Below are 16,875 nucleotides of genomic sequence, written 5' to 3' on the forward strand. Positions count from 1 at the left end.
TAGGGACTGTGTATATTCAATTTCGAAAAATTGTACTTGGTGCAAATTTACCATATTTCATTTTATGTGTCGTTATTAATTGTCGCTTATTTACATTAAACGAGACCATATTGCATTACCCTTACTTAGATGTCTAATCATAATGCGTGATTTAGTATTTAACAAAACATACACATTATCAACATATGTACTTTACGGAAGTGTACATACCATCACTCACTACCCATTGAAGACACCACATACACAATACTCAGTGTTTTGTGTGACCGTAGTACAAGTCATATATCATATTCACAATTGTGTGGGTCATACAATGGACATATCGCATTCATTGTTCCCAAGGATCTATATTAACAGCATTTTATGTTGATACGACAAACTTGCCATTCGTGAGTCGGAAGTGTTGTTACTGAGGCTGAACCATTACTAAGGTATGTTAGATTTGGATTGACTACTGCTTTTACCCTCTTCCTTCGGACGTTGGGTTACCCGATTCATTCGGACGTTGGGTTACCCGATTCCTTCGGACGTTGGGTTACCCGATTCCTTCGGGAAAACTCTTCAGTCATCTCCAAGTAATACGTTTCAATATTAAGAATGCTTTCAGATATTTCTCCCACGGCGTTTAATCTGTTTCCTTTATTTCACAAATTATTTAAAGTTATATCCAATATGGACTGTATGTCTGTAAAGATTTTATTCAAGTTGACTTAAAATGAGTAGTAGATATGTAAGCTACATTTAACATTAGTATTTACCAGGATAAATTATATTTTAATTGAACAAAATATTTCGTTCACGTGTTTATATTCACGTGACTAGCTTTATTGGTATTTTCCATAACTTGATATTAGAGCTTTAAACAAATTATCATTGTTGATGTTAGAAGTTATATTTTAAACCATAACAAATACAATCTTTCAGTTTTTAAAAACGGTCACCATTTAACTAAAACACTCGAATCAATAAAGTTGACATTTGTATATCTGATTCAATGAAGTCGAAAATGCGAGGATTGGTCGCACTACTTTGTTGTCTTTGCCTGCTCACTACGTCGTTCTGTGTACGACATCCTGCAAGAACACTACCGAAAGTCGCAAACCAAGATCACAACCGATATGTTGTACGATTGAAGGTAAATACACATAATTGTCACTTTAACCAATGTTTACACCTCGTATCGTACTTGTTTCAAAACAGAAGGGTCGTCAACTGCGTACGCGCGGGAATTGAGTCCCAGACGACGATAACAACACACGCTAAAAACACAAAAGCTCATGCGCAGGTGACGATTCCTCCTCGCTTTAATTTATCCGATAACCATTGCGTTATAACTACGTAAACATTATCAAAAAGCATAAAGGACGGTGGTTGTCGCGCAGCGTGTGTTTGGATTTTATGTAAACAAATAATGTGTTTTACACGCGTTGTGTACCTCGCCATGAGTCCCATATCGAACAGGACGCGGCGCGCCGACCACCGCCCTTTAAATGATGTTTATTATGACAATCAAATATATTTTATTCGAGACTTAACATTATTCTAGTGTGACTGCAAGCAATAGTAGTACAACGTCTCATTCTTCCTCTTAATTCAGTATTTTAGATCAGCTTGAAAACCACCATCTTCGCGAATCGAACGTATTTTATTGCTGTATTTCTGTTGACTACGTTTCCCACTGTGCACGAATACAGTCGTATTTGATTTGTTGGTTTCAGGAGGGGAAGGACGTACGTCATGTCCATGATACGCTAGCTAGTGAAGCCGAATTGAAAGGACACACATTTAGACGAACCATGGAATCAAGGAAACGGAACACTATGGTGGTAGAAATGGATTTGACGGCTCTTGATATGGTGAGTACAACCAAAGTCTTGGGCAGAGCTACGTCATATAACTGTTTAAGTTGGTTGGACGCGCATCACTGTGCAGTGTGTTTCTATGGGTGCACTACGAGCTGCCGTGGAAGGCCGGTCGCACACAATCAACTACGAGACAATCATGAACAACAAAATTTATATAATCTTTTTACATCGTTCAGAAGCGTGTCAGCAACGAGCTCAAAATACAGTTTTTTGACCGTTGCTGCTGTGGAACGCCAGTCGAAGAGCCTGTCTAAACAAATAAAGTCGAAGAAAAAACAGCACAAACTCAACTTTGAGGTAACCCTGCGCAACCAAATTTAGATATGTTGAGAGTCTCAACAACTATCCCCAAGTACAGTTTTCTAAGAGGTTTCGGCTTTAGTTTTCACTAGAGATTGTTGCCAAGCGATAAAATGCCCGGATGTCAGCCGGAGAATAACTTGAAATACGTACTTGAGTGCAATACTAGTAACACACCAATATACTGAACCTATTTAACACATACCAATATATTCTAGTCTAACATATTCTAAAATAGACCAATCTAATACATACCAATATAGTCTAACCTAACATGTTCTAAAATAGACCAATATTACACATACCATAACAATTAAACCAAATGACGAACACTTTCAATCTCCTTCTTGTTTCCATGGTGAATATACACTGTCATTCATTATCAAATCCTTGTTCAAAAGATATATTGTGAGATTTTGTTTTCAGTTAGTAGATGTTGACCTCTTTTTTAACCTTTCGTAGGTCAAAACACACGACGATGTGGAGGTGGTTGTTAAGGATATCCGTCTGGATCCTCCTCAAGGGAACCCAGATGTTGTAATGACGCCAACAGATGACGTGCCATGGCATCTGGACCGAATAAACCAACGCGCATTACCACTGGATGGAGCTTTTTCCTTCGGAAATAAATGTAAGTTTTAAAATGGTTTATCATTTATGTTCATGACTTAAGTAGATTCCGATGTTGTACCGAAAATCTGTATATCCAAAATGTTGTCAAAAATAATATTTCGCACGATCAGAAAATGTATTTTTGTACCGAAAATCTGTATATCCAAAATTTTGTCAAAAATAATATTTCGCACGATCAGAAAATGTATTTTTGTAAGGTTCCTCCAATCACAATAGAATACATTATTGTAAATATGAATTCATTATCATGTAATCATTTGTTTCTTTAGGTTGCCGTGGTCGCGATGTAAACATATATGTGATAGACAGTGGAATTCGGGATACGCATGTAGATTTCCAAAGAAATGGCGTTAGCAGAGTGGTACATCTCGAGGATATCATTGGAGGAGCGGTAAGAGAGAATTTACACCGGGTGTTATTTCAACTGCTGGACAGGCTTTTCAATCTCATAAATGTATATTAATAGTTTAGAAATATCACCATGTGACGCTACATTTTCAAAACGATTTGAGTTTGTTAGGTTTCACAATACAAATGAAAACGTACTTTTAACGATGTCATTAGATGTGCAATTTTGAGAACCAAATTCGAGTATGATTTATTGTACACTAACTGGCTTTTCACTTTTGAAGCACACTGTATTCATTCGATGAGTAATACAAACTTTTAATAGGCATGAGCGATGATTGCTAGTGTGCGTAATTATACGTAGACTTTCATGGTTTCCTCGAACGGTGATTTGGCATGAGCTTCAACTTTTTAGTTCATGTGAAATCATAATCCAATGTATTCACCAACATACAGTACCGACAAACAGAATTAAAAATGGAATATTCTCACCCTTGTTGCATCTTTAAATGAAAGATACATATATTGTAAACAACCCACAACCCTGTAATAGTTAACTAACGGTCTAAACACGTTGCATTACGTTACGCTGCCATGGTTACGGCAAGCTATATACTTTCTAAGTTCCCAATGATCTGTATATTCGAGACATTGCTCTGTTTTATACACTAGTTTGGTACGTGTCGCTCAGGGGGCGTGAAATAATTTACTTGAATGGGATTTTCAATACATTGCTTGTGTTTGCAGGGATTTGGAACCGACTGCTTGGGCCACGGCACTGCGGTAGCGTCTGTTGCCGCGGGCGGCAGTTACGGCGTTTCAAATCAAGCTTCTCTGTTTGATGTAAGGATATTCAACTGTGTAGATGGCACATACCTAAGTCACCTGGAATATGGTAAATATAATATAAATTGACAAATTACAATTCATCAATGACATGTCACATGAACAATCATAGTGATGACGTTTAGTGCCAAGATATTCGCTTAAGCAATGTCGTCATCAGTTCCTGCGCACCATGTTTATCGCATCGATGGAAAAATATATTTAGTGTCTTACAAGGTACCGTTTGATTGCCTAAAAGTGTTAAACAAGTGACAATATTTTAGTGAATTTTTAACGAGTAAATGTCTTTTCGGTGTGATCTATGGTAACTACTACTCAAATGTTATTTTATGCATATTATTTTACCGAATAATTGAGGACATATTTTGACATAAATATTGCTACTGCTATATGCGCTAAAATGTGCGCACATATATATACATGTAGTAGCATTCTAACTTAAACATTTTTGCGTATGAAAAACACATCCCAGGCCCTTGGCATGTTTGAAGATTAAATCATTCACAATTTCTAGGATAGTTAGCGTTTTAATTCAAGGTAGTCTAGTCGGCTATTTAAATGGTGATCTTTCCTGCCATAAAGTTTGCACTGAGATGGTACGGTAACGTATCGACCTCCGCTACGCATCACACCATAGAACACCGTTCTGCTTTCGTGCATACTTTTTAGTATCCTTGTTATATCCTCATTCACTTTATTTGGGGAGTATATGACTCATTGTCTGGAGTGGTGTGTTTCATTTCAGCAATAACAGCCATATTGGATTCAGGTAGTCCTCCAGGTATTATTGTTATGTCTGTCACAGCTTTTGCGCCAGCATACGACGATGAATATGTACCCTGGATAACCAGTTTCAACGCTTTAGCTACCCAAGCTGTTAATGCCGGCCATATTTTAGTAACAGGTGCAGGCAACGATGCGGACTTTGCAGAATATTATCTTCCAGCGTCAAGTGGGTTTGTAAGTTTCGTGATTGTTATTTATTTACTATTAACATAGATGTATAAAATGGTGGTATATACTAGTCATTCTCCTTCCCAGAGTTCTTTGCAACCACACACCACCATTTTGTGGTGAAACGCTATAACAATTCACGCGTAGTTCCACGATGAGCCACAAAGCCAATCAAATTTTCAAATTCATAAATGTTTCATGTTCATAATCCGTGGCTTTTCTGAAAGCAATGAACTCTGTTTGTCAAGCTTACCGTTCTGTCAACTGCAAGGCATATATGTATATAAACAATTGAAAGCACACGTAGTATTGACGCCTGGTTCGCCCACTGCCACTCGGTCTGTGCTATTGAAAATAACAAGTGAGGTTCTTACTTTGAAAACAACCATAATCTATTATGTTGGTTGGTAGCTTTGAAAGTAGTACCACTGTGATGCATCGGCAAATCAACAACGAACATAACAAAGATCGTGTGGTGGCAGAGATATATTCATATGAAATAGATGAAGATAGTATGCAAATGTGTTATAGGCGAGTTATTATGATATGATCATATACTTCCACAACATACATACATTTCTGCCAATACTAATGCTAATGGGTATGCTGAATTGTTCAAGTTAAGCTCATGTTTTAGAAACCACGCCCTCTATTGCAAAACCACGCTAAAATTGTAATTTACGAGCAACATACTTTTTTGTTTCGTTTAACTTTCTCTTACCCCCTAACTCGATATGTGAAAAGCGTACAGTACTTGTGTTTTGTGTGCTTGATTACGACGATAATTTCGCTCATTTTCGTTTACGCAGTCAAACTTTTCTTATCGTTGACTGCGCTTTGTGACGCTGTTGGGACTACGTTCGATCGTACGAAATGAGTTCGCTTCTCGTAAAATGTTCAACACATACAGTGAAGAACATTGAACTGGAAACGTTAAAAATGCTTTTTAAACGAACATTTTCATAAATCAAAATAGATGTTAGAATTCAAATTGACCAATCAAGAAGTGGTATTGTGACATCACCGTTAGTACTAATTAATATTTAATGAGTTAGAACAAAGTAAGTGACCGGTCAAAGGTGTTATGTCACATAAGGCATGCGCGCCCATGATGATCGAGATTTATAATTTGTAATTAATTATTAACTAAGAGGCACAGTTTTATGCTTCTCACTGTATTACCCGTACATGGTTATGAAAGTTGAGCAGGTGAACATTGATGTACCTTACTAACAATGTCAAAGTGAGCATTGATGACACGTGACAATTTCCAAGCATGTAGTATTGATTTAAGTATAACAATTTCTTTACTTGTATTACAGTATTTACTTGTATTACACTATTTACTTGTATTACAGTATTTACAGTAATAACTGATCAAGAGCACATGGCATAAATTACAATTGTAACAAAGAAAGAAGCATTATAAATTATATGCTTTTCTAAACAATGACTTTTTCGAATGAATTATCGGCTCATTTGGTCACATGACTTGGCATTTGACTATTATAATACAACTGAAGATTTCACATTTCGTTAATATTATTTGGGCCTGGCTGTTGAGGGTATACGAACTAAACTATTTTATCCGATCCTTCTCTGGACGCTAGATTAACCAAAAGTCGATGCAATATGGTCACATTTTCTTGTTCTCAAAAAGCTGCTGCGATATATACAATCAATATTGCGGCTAATTATGGGAAACGTAAATCGTAATATTTCATCAGATGCGTAATTGGCACTTTTCCTCACCACAATTTTGACAAATATGACAACAATATTTAGAAAATGTAACCTCAATTTAAAGACACACGCTGTGATATATTTTAGGTTATTACTGTCGGTGCATCTTCGAAGAAGGACAAAATATGTGGATTTTCTAATATTGGGTACGCTGTGGACTTGTACGCTCCGGGGTATGCTCTACCGTCTGCGTCTCATACCGGTGACACCGAGGTGGTTTTAAGGTCGGGAACCTCCTTCTCAGCACCTTTGGTAGCAGGTATGTTATTATCAATATCAGTGTATTATGTTCAAAGTGACACTTGCGGGATGTCATTGTGTTGTATTACGTAGATTAGATATAATAAATACATTATTGTTTGTACAAGACATCATCATTTCCATCTCATTCCACCATTTCATCCTCGTCTCATAAATTTAAACATCGTTTTAATATTTCAGCCTCGTTCCATAAATTCAAATCTCGTTCCATAAAATTCCAACTCCGTTTCATAGATTTAAACCTCGTTTCATAATTTCAACCTCGTTTCATAAATTTCAAAACCTCGTTCTTTAAATTTCAAAACTACGTTCCTTAAATTTCAACCTCTTACCATAATTTCAAAACCTCGTTTTTTAAACTTCAACCTCGTTTCATAAATTTCAGCCTCCTTCTCATATTGCAGCCTCTTTCCATGAAATACAAAACCTCGTTCCATAAATTTCCAAACCCGTTTCTTAGAATTCAACCTCGTTCCACAATATCTTAAATAATGTAATTATTTGTATTGCAGGCCTGTGTGCTTCTTTGCTGGGTGTTAATGACACATTAAACCATTCCGCTATGCTGGATAAAATTTTAGAAGATGCCACTGATGGCGCACTGATCAACGTAGAAGCATGGACTGAATCGGTTAATCTACTTGCCTATGGCACCCCTCTACTGCATAACTGTTAATATGCATAAACATGAATTAATATGCAAAAACATAAATTAATATGCATAAACGTAAGATAGTATGACAGCCTATAGTTAGATATAGTTGCTTGTACATTTTTAAATATTATGTTTACGATTCCACAAAGTGCGTACAATGTAAACTCGTTCTTGGTGTACAAATGCCATGGTTTGTGGAGCACATTGATGTATGGCTATTGTACTTAATATACTGTTACATTGTACTTGAAATGGTATTGTAGCACAATATACTGAATTGACTCGCTCAACAATTGGAATCAACTTCGGCAATAAAAAAAAAGCTTAGCATGCACATTTTCTGTCTTTTCTTTTCATAATTTCGTATATTCAGTAGTCACCAATAATATAACAATATAATAATTGGAGGTCACAAAGCCCGAACACTATTTACTAGAGTTGATGACAGTTCAGAATCGCAGCGGTGCGTGTTAGTGGGATGTTCATTAGTGAGTCGCATCTTATCATGGTAAGACCTATGATGGTTTTCACAGCTTAGTTCGTCGTTTCGCGAAATGGGTACGTATACTGAGAGCACATTACATTTTTTTGTAGATCACTTTTTATTTTACAAGATTTACTCAGAAAATTAGTAAATCTTCAACGTGCACGAGTTTATCAGATTTTACAATATCATATATATGTCAGGGGTAAATTCTTTTCCTCTGGGTTCTCCACACTTGCCAGGGGGAAAACTCGTCTCGTCTCTCTATCTCGTCCCCTTGAGGTACGGGATCGGGAAAGTCACTTACGCCTTACAGCGCCCTGGGGAAAAAATCCCCAAGACTATCTCAAGGCTGTGCCAAGACTCGCCCAAGACTGGACTGCCTCAAGGCTCGCCCCTGGACTGGACTCTCGACTGCGTCTGTCGTGGAGTATTCGCCAAGACCAACTCAAACTCTCTTTATTCATTTTCAAAACTCTAACCAATTACAAAACAGTAAAAGACTCTAGGGCGTAACCTTCAATCATAAAGCCAATCACACTAAGTACTGAATACGTCATATCTTTTGATTAATCGTTCACTACATTAATAACTATGAATATAAACTGTCAAAATGAGTAGTCTGAATAGCGGCGCTTATCTGGTAATTAGTTCCAAATCACTGAGCCAAGTTCCGTCCAAAACTTCAAATAGGCCTAAACGATGACAGACATAACACAGCAATTCGCTAATAATCAGCTAATTAAGTCGGTTAACAGATACGCAAAAACAAATTCATGACATATACATAGAATCAAAAGACATTATTGGAAGTTGCTTTCTTTCTGATATAGTGAACGGGGATAGAACGAAAGTGCCCTTGTGATACCAATACTCGTATATTTGGACCACACTTACTCAAAGACATATTCACTAACAAGATTCGCTTTATAAAATAGAGGGCGCACTTGTGATCCTAATACTCGCGTCATAGTTGTCCACACTTACTCATAAATTAAAAAACCCAGAATTTATTTATTTTGCAATAAATTGTACTCCAAGGCAATTTAAGGATATTGATCTAAAAAAAGTTGGGGGTCACCAGTTTTTTTTTCGAGAAATTGATGGTTGTATTTCAGTGGAAAATCGCCATTTTGACACTATTATAACACTTTTACCACAGGTTTCTATGGCAGAGATATTATGCAATATCTCAAAATGTAGCCTTGTTAAAGATGGAGTACTTTTGTTGTTCTGAATTATTTAAAAAATCCTGGTTTTAAAAAGTGTCAAAAAATGAAATTTTTCTTTAACATTGTGTTTTATGGAATTGTTCTAAAAATAGCAATTTTCAAGAAATATTAGGACACGTTTCTCAAAAAGCATAACAAATTAATGCTATTTCATTGTACCATGAGCCATTAGCTTCATGATTGTACATAATAAACTAATGAACATTGTCATGCGAGTTATGATCAATTTTGTCAAAAATTATGACCAGGCTTCTACCTTAAAAAAACAGATTCGTTTTGCAACATAGAGGGCGCACTTGTGATCTCGTAGAAGGAGAGAGGACACACTTGTGATCTCGTAGAGGGCACATAGAGCTCGCGCAGAGCCTATAGAAATACATGGTACACTGGTGCGCGTAATACACTTCTCTAGCGGATTTATTGAATCAAATGGTTTATAACATAGCATATATAGCTTAGAATCGTCGACATAAAGTATAACATAAATGTATGAAGAGTAAATATGTCGCCACAAGAGGGCGGTGTACAGTGTAAACAGGATGGGTTCTTTAGCGCACCGATACACAAATTAGATGGCGACAATGTTGACGAGAAAAGAGTCAAAGGAGATATTGAATGATTGATAGGAAATAAACCATTGTATAAATGTGCCAGGTAATTGCAAAACGCAGTCGGTGACAGTGAGTTAGAACGGACTTATCCAAAGAATCGAATGCAGCATGCAGTGGCCAACACAACGTCCTTTTTAAATTGAGTGCGTTTGAATATTGTTAAGAACCTTCATTATTGTAGTTTCTGTGCTGTGATTGGCCCGTTATGCCGACTGCAACTCAGCGAATAATTCGTGTGTTTATAAATAATCACATACATACATAATTTTAAATGTGATTTGAACGGTACCAGAAGTGAAAGGTGCGAGAAACGTATATCGTTTTTATGAAGCTAAATTGATAAGTCAACCAAGGAACAAGGGCCATCGATAGAGGTACCTGACATAAGTTTACACAAACTCGTCGAAGGCGAGTCAAAAAAAGAAATCAATTTATTTCACATCGTTACGACTCTGTCCTAGAAATATAATGCGAAGGTATCGGATAGCTGAAGATGCATGGATCGGCTTGAGCGCTGAATTTACGTTTTTGCATCTAGTTGATGCACCGACAATAAATAGTCCTTTCAAGTCTGACTTTCCAATATGATTGCGATGATTGCGCGGACCTATTACCCTATAGCATCGACATCATTGACGCTTATCTCAGCCCATCTGCTTTCCAGTCACGTGATTTATTACAAGTATTTGCAATGGTGCTATTTTACTTGCAATTGATATAAAATAACACAATAGTTTCCACCACACTATAATTGTACAACTTCTCAGTAACGCACTAATAATAAATTATGTCAACGTCAATAACAAATTATAGTTAGTTATCATAATCGTGTTACCATGGCGATTTATTCAGGCTCAGATGGATGACCGAGCAATTTGAAAAATACTGAAATGAAGTGTTGATACATATTGTCATGGAGATTAATCAGCTAATTGCGAAACAATTGAAATGGTCATGTGACCCCGAAAAAACACATTAGAACGGAGAGTTAACAGCAAAGTCATATTAAAGTGAACGTACGAGGGCTCAAGTGATGCAACATTCATCCAGCAGTCTCTTAGTTGGAAGCACGGTTATTTTAGTAACCGTGGCAGAAGAGAAACAATTTGAAACGTACAGCAACCCACATCCGGGAGCTGAGGCAAACGCGACACAGTGTAACTGAACTCGTCGCTGACGTTGACCATATCGTTAGAAGAACAAAGGTAGGGAAACATGGTGTCTACAATTTAAATTGAGAACTAGCTGCCGTATGCTAACGATCTAGATGAACGTATTGTAATATGTACATTGCATGGTTCCGTTGTGCACGTAATGTCTCATTAGTAGCATTCTGTTTAACACATGTAACATAGCAACATGGACCATCAGCAAATACTTTTTAAGGATAAACCCAACAGATTATCTAGAAATTGCTATACATTTTATTTGGAACAAGTACATTTTAGACACCGAACTTGAGTCTTGAGACATTGAAAATAACTTCAAAGCGTGGCACTCGGTACGAACTCCCCATAATCGAACGCATATTGTTACGTAACTAGTATGCATAATTGGGATATATGTTGTCATTAACTATATACTAACATTTACACAAGGGTGGATTTTAGGGTAAATATTTGTAAGTATACTGGCTTAGACATTGACAGTGTATACAGACACCACGCTATATATGTCATATATTATGTCCCTTATTACTTGATATCCTACATTATAGCTATATCAATGTACAATTTTGAAACAAATACTACTACATGGTAATACTCGAACAAGAACAAGACTTTACGTATGGCATGCAAACATATGTGTGATTGTATGGCTACTGCACTATCACACGGCAATATAGTAACAGTCGTCTCAGATACCGAATACTGAGATAATTTTATACGGTGACCGAAGCACTGTATGTGCTGTTAGTTTCTCACACATAACATGTCTTTTTTTATAGCAAGCTACAAACCAGCACGAATATAAGGTGTTTCAGAATGTGACTTTTACTTGTATTGCTCTATCCCTAGTGTCAATAACCAATTAAGCGTCATAAACGTACTTGGCAAATTTTAGTGCAACATTTCGCCTGTTTTTATGTATTGTTTGGGTAATTTTAGACAAAATTTACATAATTTATCAAAATAAAACAGAAAATATTCTGTTTAAATCTGTGACAAAACTATACTTTGACGCCCGGGCTAATCGAATCGTTTGATTATTACATGTAAATGTCACTAGTGTCACGAATCACAAAATATCAATTTTATTATTGCATATGGTTATTGTAGTCTGAAAATCAACGCAGTATAGTATGTTATATAATTATTATTCATCAGAAATGCAGCCCATTCATTGTATACCACATGTTATAACAAGAGACGTGATTATCTTACAATAACGTATTGCATATGAATCGTACCAGCAATATTGCATCTAAACATGGCTAACCTGTATATCAGATACCAAAGTTTTGAAAAGTGTAATGTAGGAAAATAGTGGGTTATTATCGCTCCGGATGTTGTATGTAAAGGTGACTGACCGTTTTAGATTGGATTATTTCTCAATTCACGAATATGCCAAGGTTGCGAGATTTTAAGGTGACACAGCAGAAAATAGAGTACCGAGTACAGTTCCATGGCAAACCACAGTCTCCATTTATCGGAGTAATTGCTATTTTCATTTCACCGGACTTCACCCACTACTAAAAATCGTGTTCCATTAATAACCTAAATATTAACAAGAATTCTGAATATTGGTTTACAATAAAGCTCAATGTAATTATACAAGAAATAGAATTTGACTGAATTAGGCTTTCTTTACATTTCAATAGCCATATAGCACGTACACTGTGGGAGTTTGTGGTGGTATTCTATGATTATGTCGCCTTCATCATTTCGACAATTTATACGATAAAATATTAACAATTTATTTCATATTAAACGCCGGGAATTCATAACTGAGAAATATGATTTGTCTAAATTTTAGATTCTAGAATTAGATTCAGAATTCGATTTAAATAACTGTCCCAGTCCAATCCAAATCAGTGTAAATATTTGTTTTCTTGTATTTGGGATATCCTTTGGGATATCATTTCATTAAATTGTTATCATTTTAATTACGGTTTTTAAGAATATATAAATGTTTATTTTAAATCAAATGATTTTAGTGTTTATGTTTATGTTTATCGAACCAAGTAAATTTCAGTACGTAGAATGTACACAAGTTATGCCGTTTTTGTCAGAATATATGCAAATGTGATAATAAACGAAACCAGACACAGATGATTCACAATATATTGTAAATTACGTATTTTTAGCTGGAATTAATTTTCAATGTAAAATATAAGAAAATGGTATTTTCGCTGGATTTTGTTTACTGATTCACTGAGCGAGTATATACGTGTAATCTCCCTGTCATCCATTGCATTTATTGTCGTAATCAGGTAATGCATTATGCGTGGTGTAATATGCAAATTTCAATCAATAATTCAATTGTTTATCGTTCATTAAAAATAATGCTTTCTCTTGGTGGCAACAATCTTACTCACTTTATTCTAATGCTGAACAAGCTATACAGGCACGTTCTAATAATTTATATATGCGTGATGATGGTCATAATGCACACATTGTCAATTCTCTTCCTGGTGCAAGCTATGATCGTAAAACACAAGCTAATCACATCACCAGAGAGTCAACTAAACTGTTTCCGTTATTATATACAACATGGAATAAACCAATCAGATATCATTACTACATAACATGTTTTAATTTCTAAAGTTACAAGTCTTACTCTATGTTCAGAAATGAATAGAAATTGAAATCTTGGAAAATATAAATCGAGTAAAAGCTGACAATTGTTGACATTCAATAGTTCTGATTAACAATTGCAAGTTAAAGTAATATGTATGCAAAAGAGTAATTTGCGCTCTCCTCATATGTGTATACATTGTCAATTGCGCCTTTCAGACGCATTCCCAATGCCATTATTGTGACGTCACCTTGTCGCATGGAAACGAATCTTCAAGTACTAGCGGCCAGTTAAATCATTGACTTTGAATGAGCAGTAGGTGATTAGTTTGTATTACTATTTGTTAATGGATACATTGAATGGTTCTAACAATATCGCTATGACTGTGTGTGTGTTACCGACTATATACCAATATCTGCCGACACAGGGATATGACATTTATATCAAGTTTCGATGAATATATGTGAACCCCTTGCTATGGATTCAGAAGAGGGCATGTTTTGAAAGCATAGTATTAGTTCTGATGACGTAACCTGATGTGACGATCTAGCAAGATGCGCTAAATTGGTTTATGAATTTATTTTCACCCAAACTGGGCGTAATCTATTCTATCCATGTTTATACATTTGTTTTTTTATTTACGAAAATTAAATTTATCACAAATGTTTTTAAGTGTATTGAAGGAAAGGTATGATGGAATATGTGAAATACGTGAAAGGCCATTACAATCCTTCTTCCAATCTGTTCATATATTTTGTAAACGAAGAGAGTAAACTGAACGTCACTTGCAAAAGAGTTATTTTAGGAATTACCGATAATTGAATATTTGTAATCAGAAATTTATGAATTTACCAATCAAGTACAAATTAGTCTGTTGTTTTTAATAACAGTGAACCGTGTATTTCTGCTTGTGTGACGTAATTCAATTTAATGTCACTTAAGTCTAGGGCAGCCTAGGATTCTTTATTTTAAACAAATATCTCGATAATTGCCTGCAAACGTAACTAATCTACGACCATAATAGAACTGTGCAGTTTGTGTGAGATAAATCATACTTCGATTACCTTCATTGAGCATGGTTATTGCGTTTTTGCAATAAATCCCCGACAAACACAGAAGATATTAATTGCATCATATTGCGTGTAAAAGCCTCATTAGCTTCTAGCGGAAAACCTATTAGATGTAAACACAACTTAAGCTGTATATGAAAGTACCCGACTTAAAGCATTCATTTCACTACACTAGTCTTCCTACGACAACGGTAGGATATCTTGGTTACTAACTTGCATTCACGTTGTATCTAACACACTATGCATAACTGGCTACTAAGACTACATGTTGCTTGGATGTATGACTACATCGATAACTATGGAGCTTGAAGCGATGTATATATACTAGTCTGGCTTCACATAATGAATAATACAATTTTTTAGACCACATATTAACCCCTAAATATCATTAGAACGACGATGTTATTTGTTGTGAAATGGACACTCGGAATAAGTAAGCATCCCAGTGCATTACAGTTCTGCACCGTTGATATACTGCTTATTTCCATACTATCCATTGGGATAATTATATAGATATACTCAATCGTACATCGCAATGTTATTTTGGTGACTATACTGTCCCTGATATATGTTTGTTTGTTTTTCATTTCAAAAATAAGTGATCTTTGAGACAAACAAAAACAAGATACCAAGACCTTAACAATTTTAATAGAACACCAAATATACATATATGTTTAACACATAATATTAAATAAATAGAATGTTGTTAACGCGGTAAAACACATACAGACTGTTGCAATTGAGATATGACCTTGAAATTGTATAAAACACATAGAAGACGTGATCTGCCATGAGCGGAAACGTTATGTCATATGCTTAACATACAGACGGAAAGACGTCACCCACAATGGGCCATTCCGATAAATCGCGCTCTCTAGTGACGGACCGCTTTGATGACGTCACAATAACGTATATTGGCGAACGCAATGTCGTTCTAATCAACAGTAGTATTTTGTTGGTCAGTCGTTCGTTAACCAAAATCTCTCAAAAACACAGTCTTCATTGATTGACTGTTATAAAGAAAATGGTATTAACGATTTGAACCTCCTTCGTGTTATCATTTATGTAATCGAATCGTTACGTAGCTACAAGGCGTGACGTATTCCCCTAGAACGAGTTTAATATTTATAATCACCAAAAGTCAAAAGTGATTTCCTTAGAATCAACCTCTCATACAACGCATTATGTGTCTGTGTATTTGCTGTTCCATAAGTAAATGTGTCAGCAGAGTATACCCGTTTTAAAACTTTTAACTTTGTTTATAATCGAATCAACGGTTTCATGCAGAAAACCAAAATACCAGAATACTGATATTTTTTTTTGAAAAATATATAAACGTTTCGCCTTACAAAAAACACGATTTATAAAATTTAACAGCATGAGACGTTTATGAAATATCTAATCTGTGAGGCATAAGAACGTATCACGTGACATGGTCAAATCAGCTCAATGTCAATGCCGCCAAATGGAATGTAATGTGTTCCACAAGTGACAACCGTTATACACTACACAAATATGAGTATTAACGTTATTTTACACAATACATCAAGTAATGATATATATACGCGATTAGATTATACATGGAGTAGTAGGTATTTGTAGGGTATTTGCATTCAAGCGTAAACACACTTTGTAAACTGATTACTTTTATCCACAATCCTGTAGCTAAGGAAGCCTAATTCGAACATAAATCACAACGTAAATCACGTTAACTCAAGTTGGTTTATGTTTAGATCACTGTGTTATTAAGATGTTATTAATTCACATATCTGTACACTATTAAAATGATTTTTCGGATATTTCCCTCGCAAGTATATTGTGCGTTAATGTGTTGCTAGGTAACAGCATATTAATAACGATTAGTAAAGATTCAAACCCAATGTCAATGGACTTTTAGTGACAGCAAAGTATATCAACATCCATAGGGTGAAAATCAACGGCATATGTGTTTTATTGTTGTCATGGTAATTACTAATTATTAACTACCGTATATGAGTGTGTATTGTATCGCTATATTGTGTTTATAATGTGCATGTCGATTTCCGTTGCATTGATATTCTAATTAAACTCACTTTAGACGACAAGGTAAAACTTGAAAGCAGGGATATTTACACATAGCACCAACGAATCAAGTA

At 35.6% G+C, this 16,875-nt stretch overlaps 2 protein-coding genes across 2 annotated transcripts in view; both read left to right on the plus strand.

The window, feature by feature from the left end:
* The first annotated feature begins 376 nt into the window (after positions 1-376).
* Positions 377-7,939, plus strand: LOC100378931 (uncharacterized). The gene is made up of 9 exons (XM_006823546.3): positions 377-431; positions 1,001-1,135; positions 1,719-1,856; positions 2,628-2,796; positions 3,068-3,189; positions 3,894-4,041; positions 4,738-4,952; positions 6,777-6,948; positions 7,463-7,939. The coding sequence occupies exons 2-9, from the start codon at positions 1,007-1,009 to the stop codon at positions 7,624-7,626; spliced, it is 1,257 nt and encodes a 418-aa protein (XP_006823609.1). The 5' UTR covers positions 377-431; positions 1,001-1,006; the 3' UTR covers positions 7,627-7,939.
* A 1,884-nt stretch (positions 7,940-9,823) lies between these two features.
* LOC144363074 (adhesion G protein-coupled receptor L2-like) overlaps positions 9,824-16,875 on the plus strand; it is a 41,919-nt gene continuing 34,867 nt past the window's right edge. The window contains exon 1 of the mRNA XM_085493297.1: positions 9,824-9,919. Coding sequence (XP_085349423.1) covers positions 9,824-9,919 — 96 coding nt within the window. The remainder of the gene's footprint in view (positions 9,920-16,875) is intronic.

This window comes from Saccoglossus kowalevskii, chromosome 18 (genome assembly GCF_978046115.1).
Source record: "Saccoglossus kowalevskii chromosome 18, keSacKowa6.1, whole genome shotgun sequence".
Taxonomy (NCBI): domain Eukaryota; kingdom Metazoa; phylum Hemichordata; class Enteropneusta; family Harrimaniidae; genus Saccoglossus; species Saccoglossus kowalevskii.

Bases quoted from the DNA above. Each gene is read 5' to 3' on its own strand.
- LOC100378931 (XM_006823546.3), top strand. From the start codon at position 1,007: ATGCGAGGATTGGTCGCACTACTTTGTTGTCTTTGCCTGCTCACTACG. The intron at 1,857-2,627 runs GTGAGTACAACC...AACCTTTCGTAG, and splicing joins ATTTGACGGCTCTTGATATG to GTCAAAACACACGACGATGT. The intron at 3,190-3,893 runs GTAAGAGAGAAT...TTGTGTTTGCAG, and splicing joins AGGATATCATTGGAGGAGCG to GGATTTGGAACCGACTGCTT.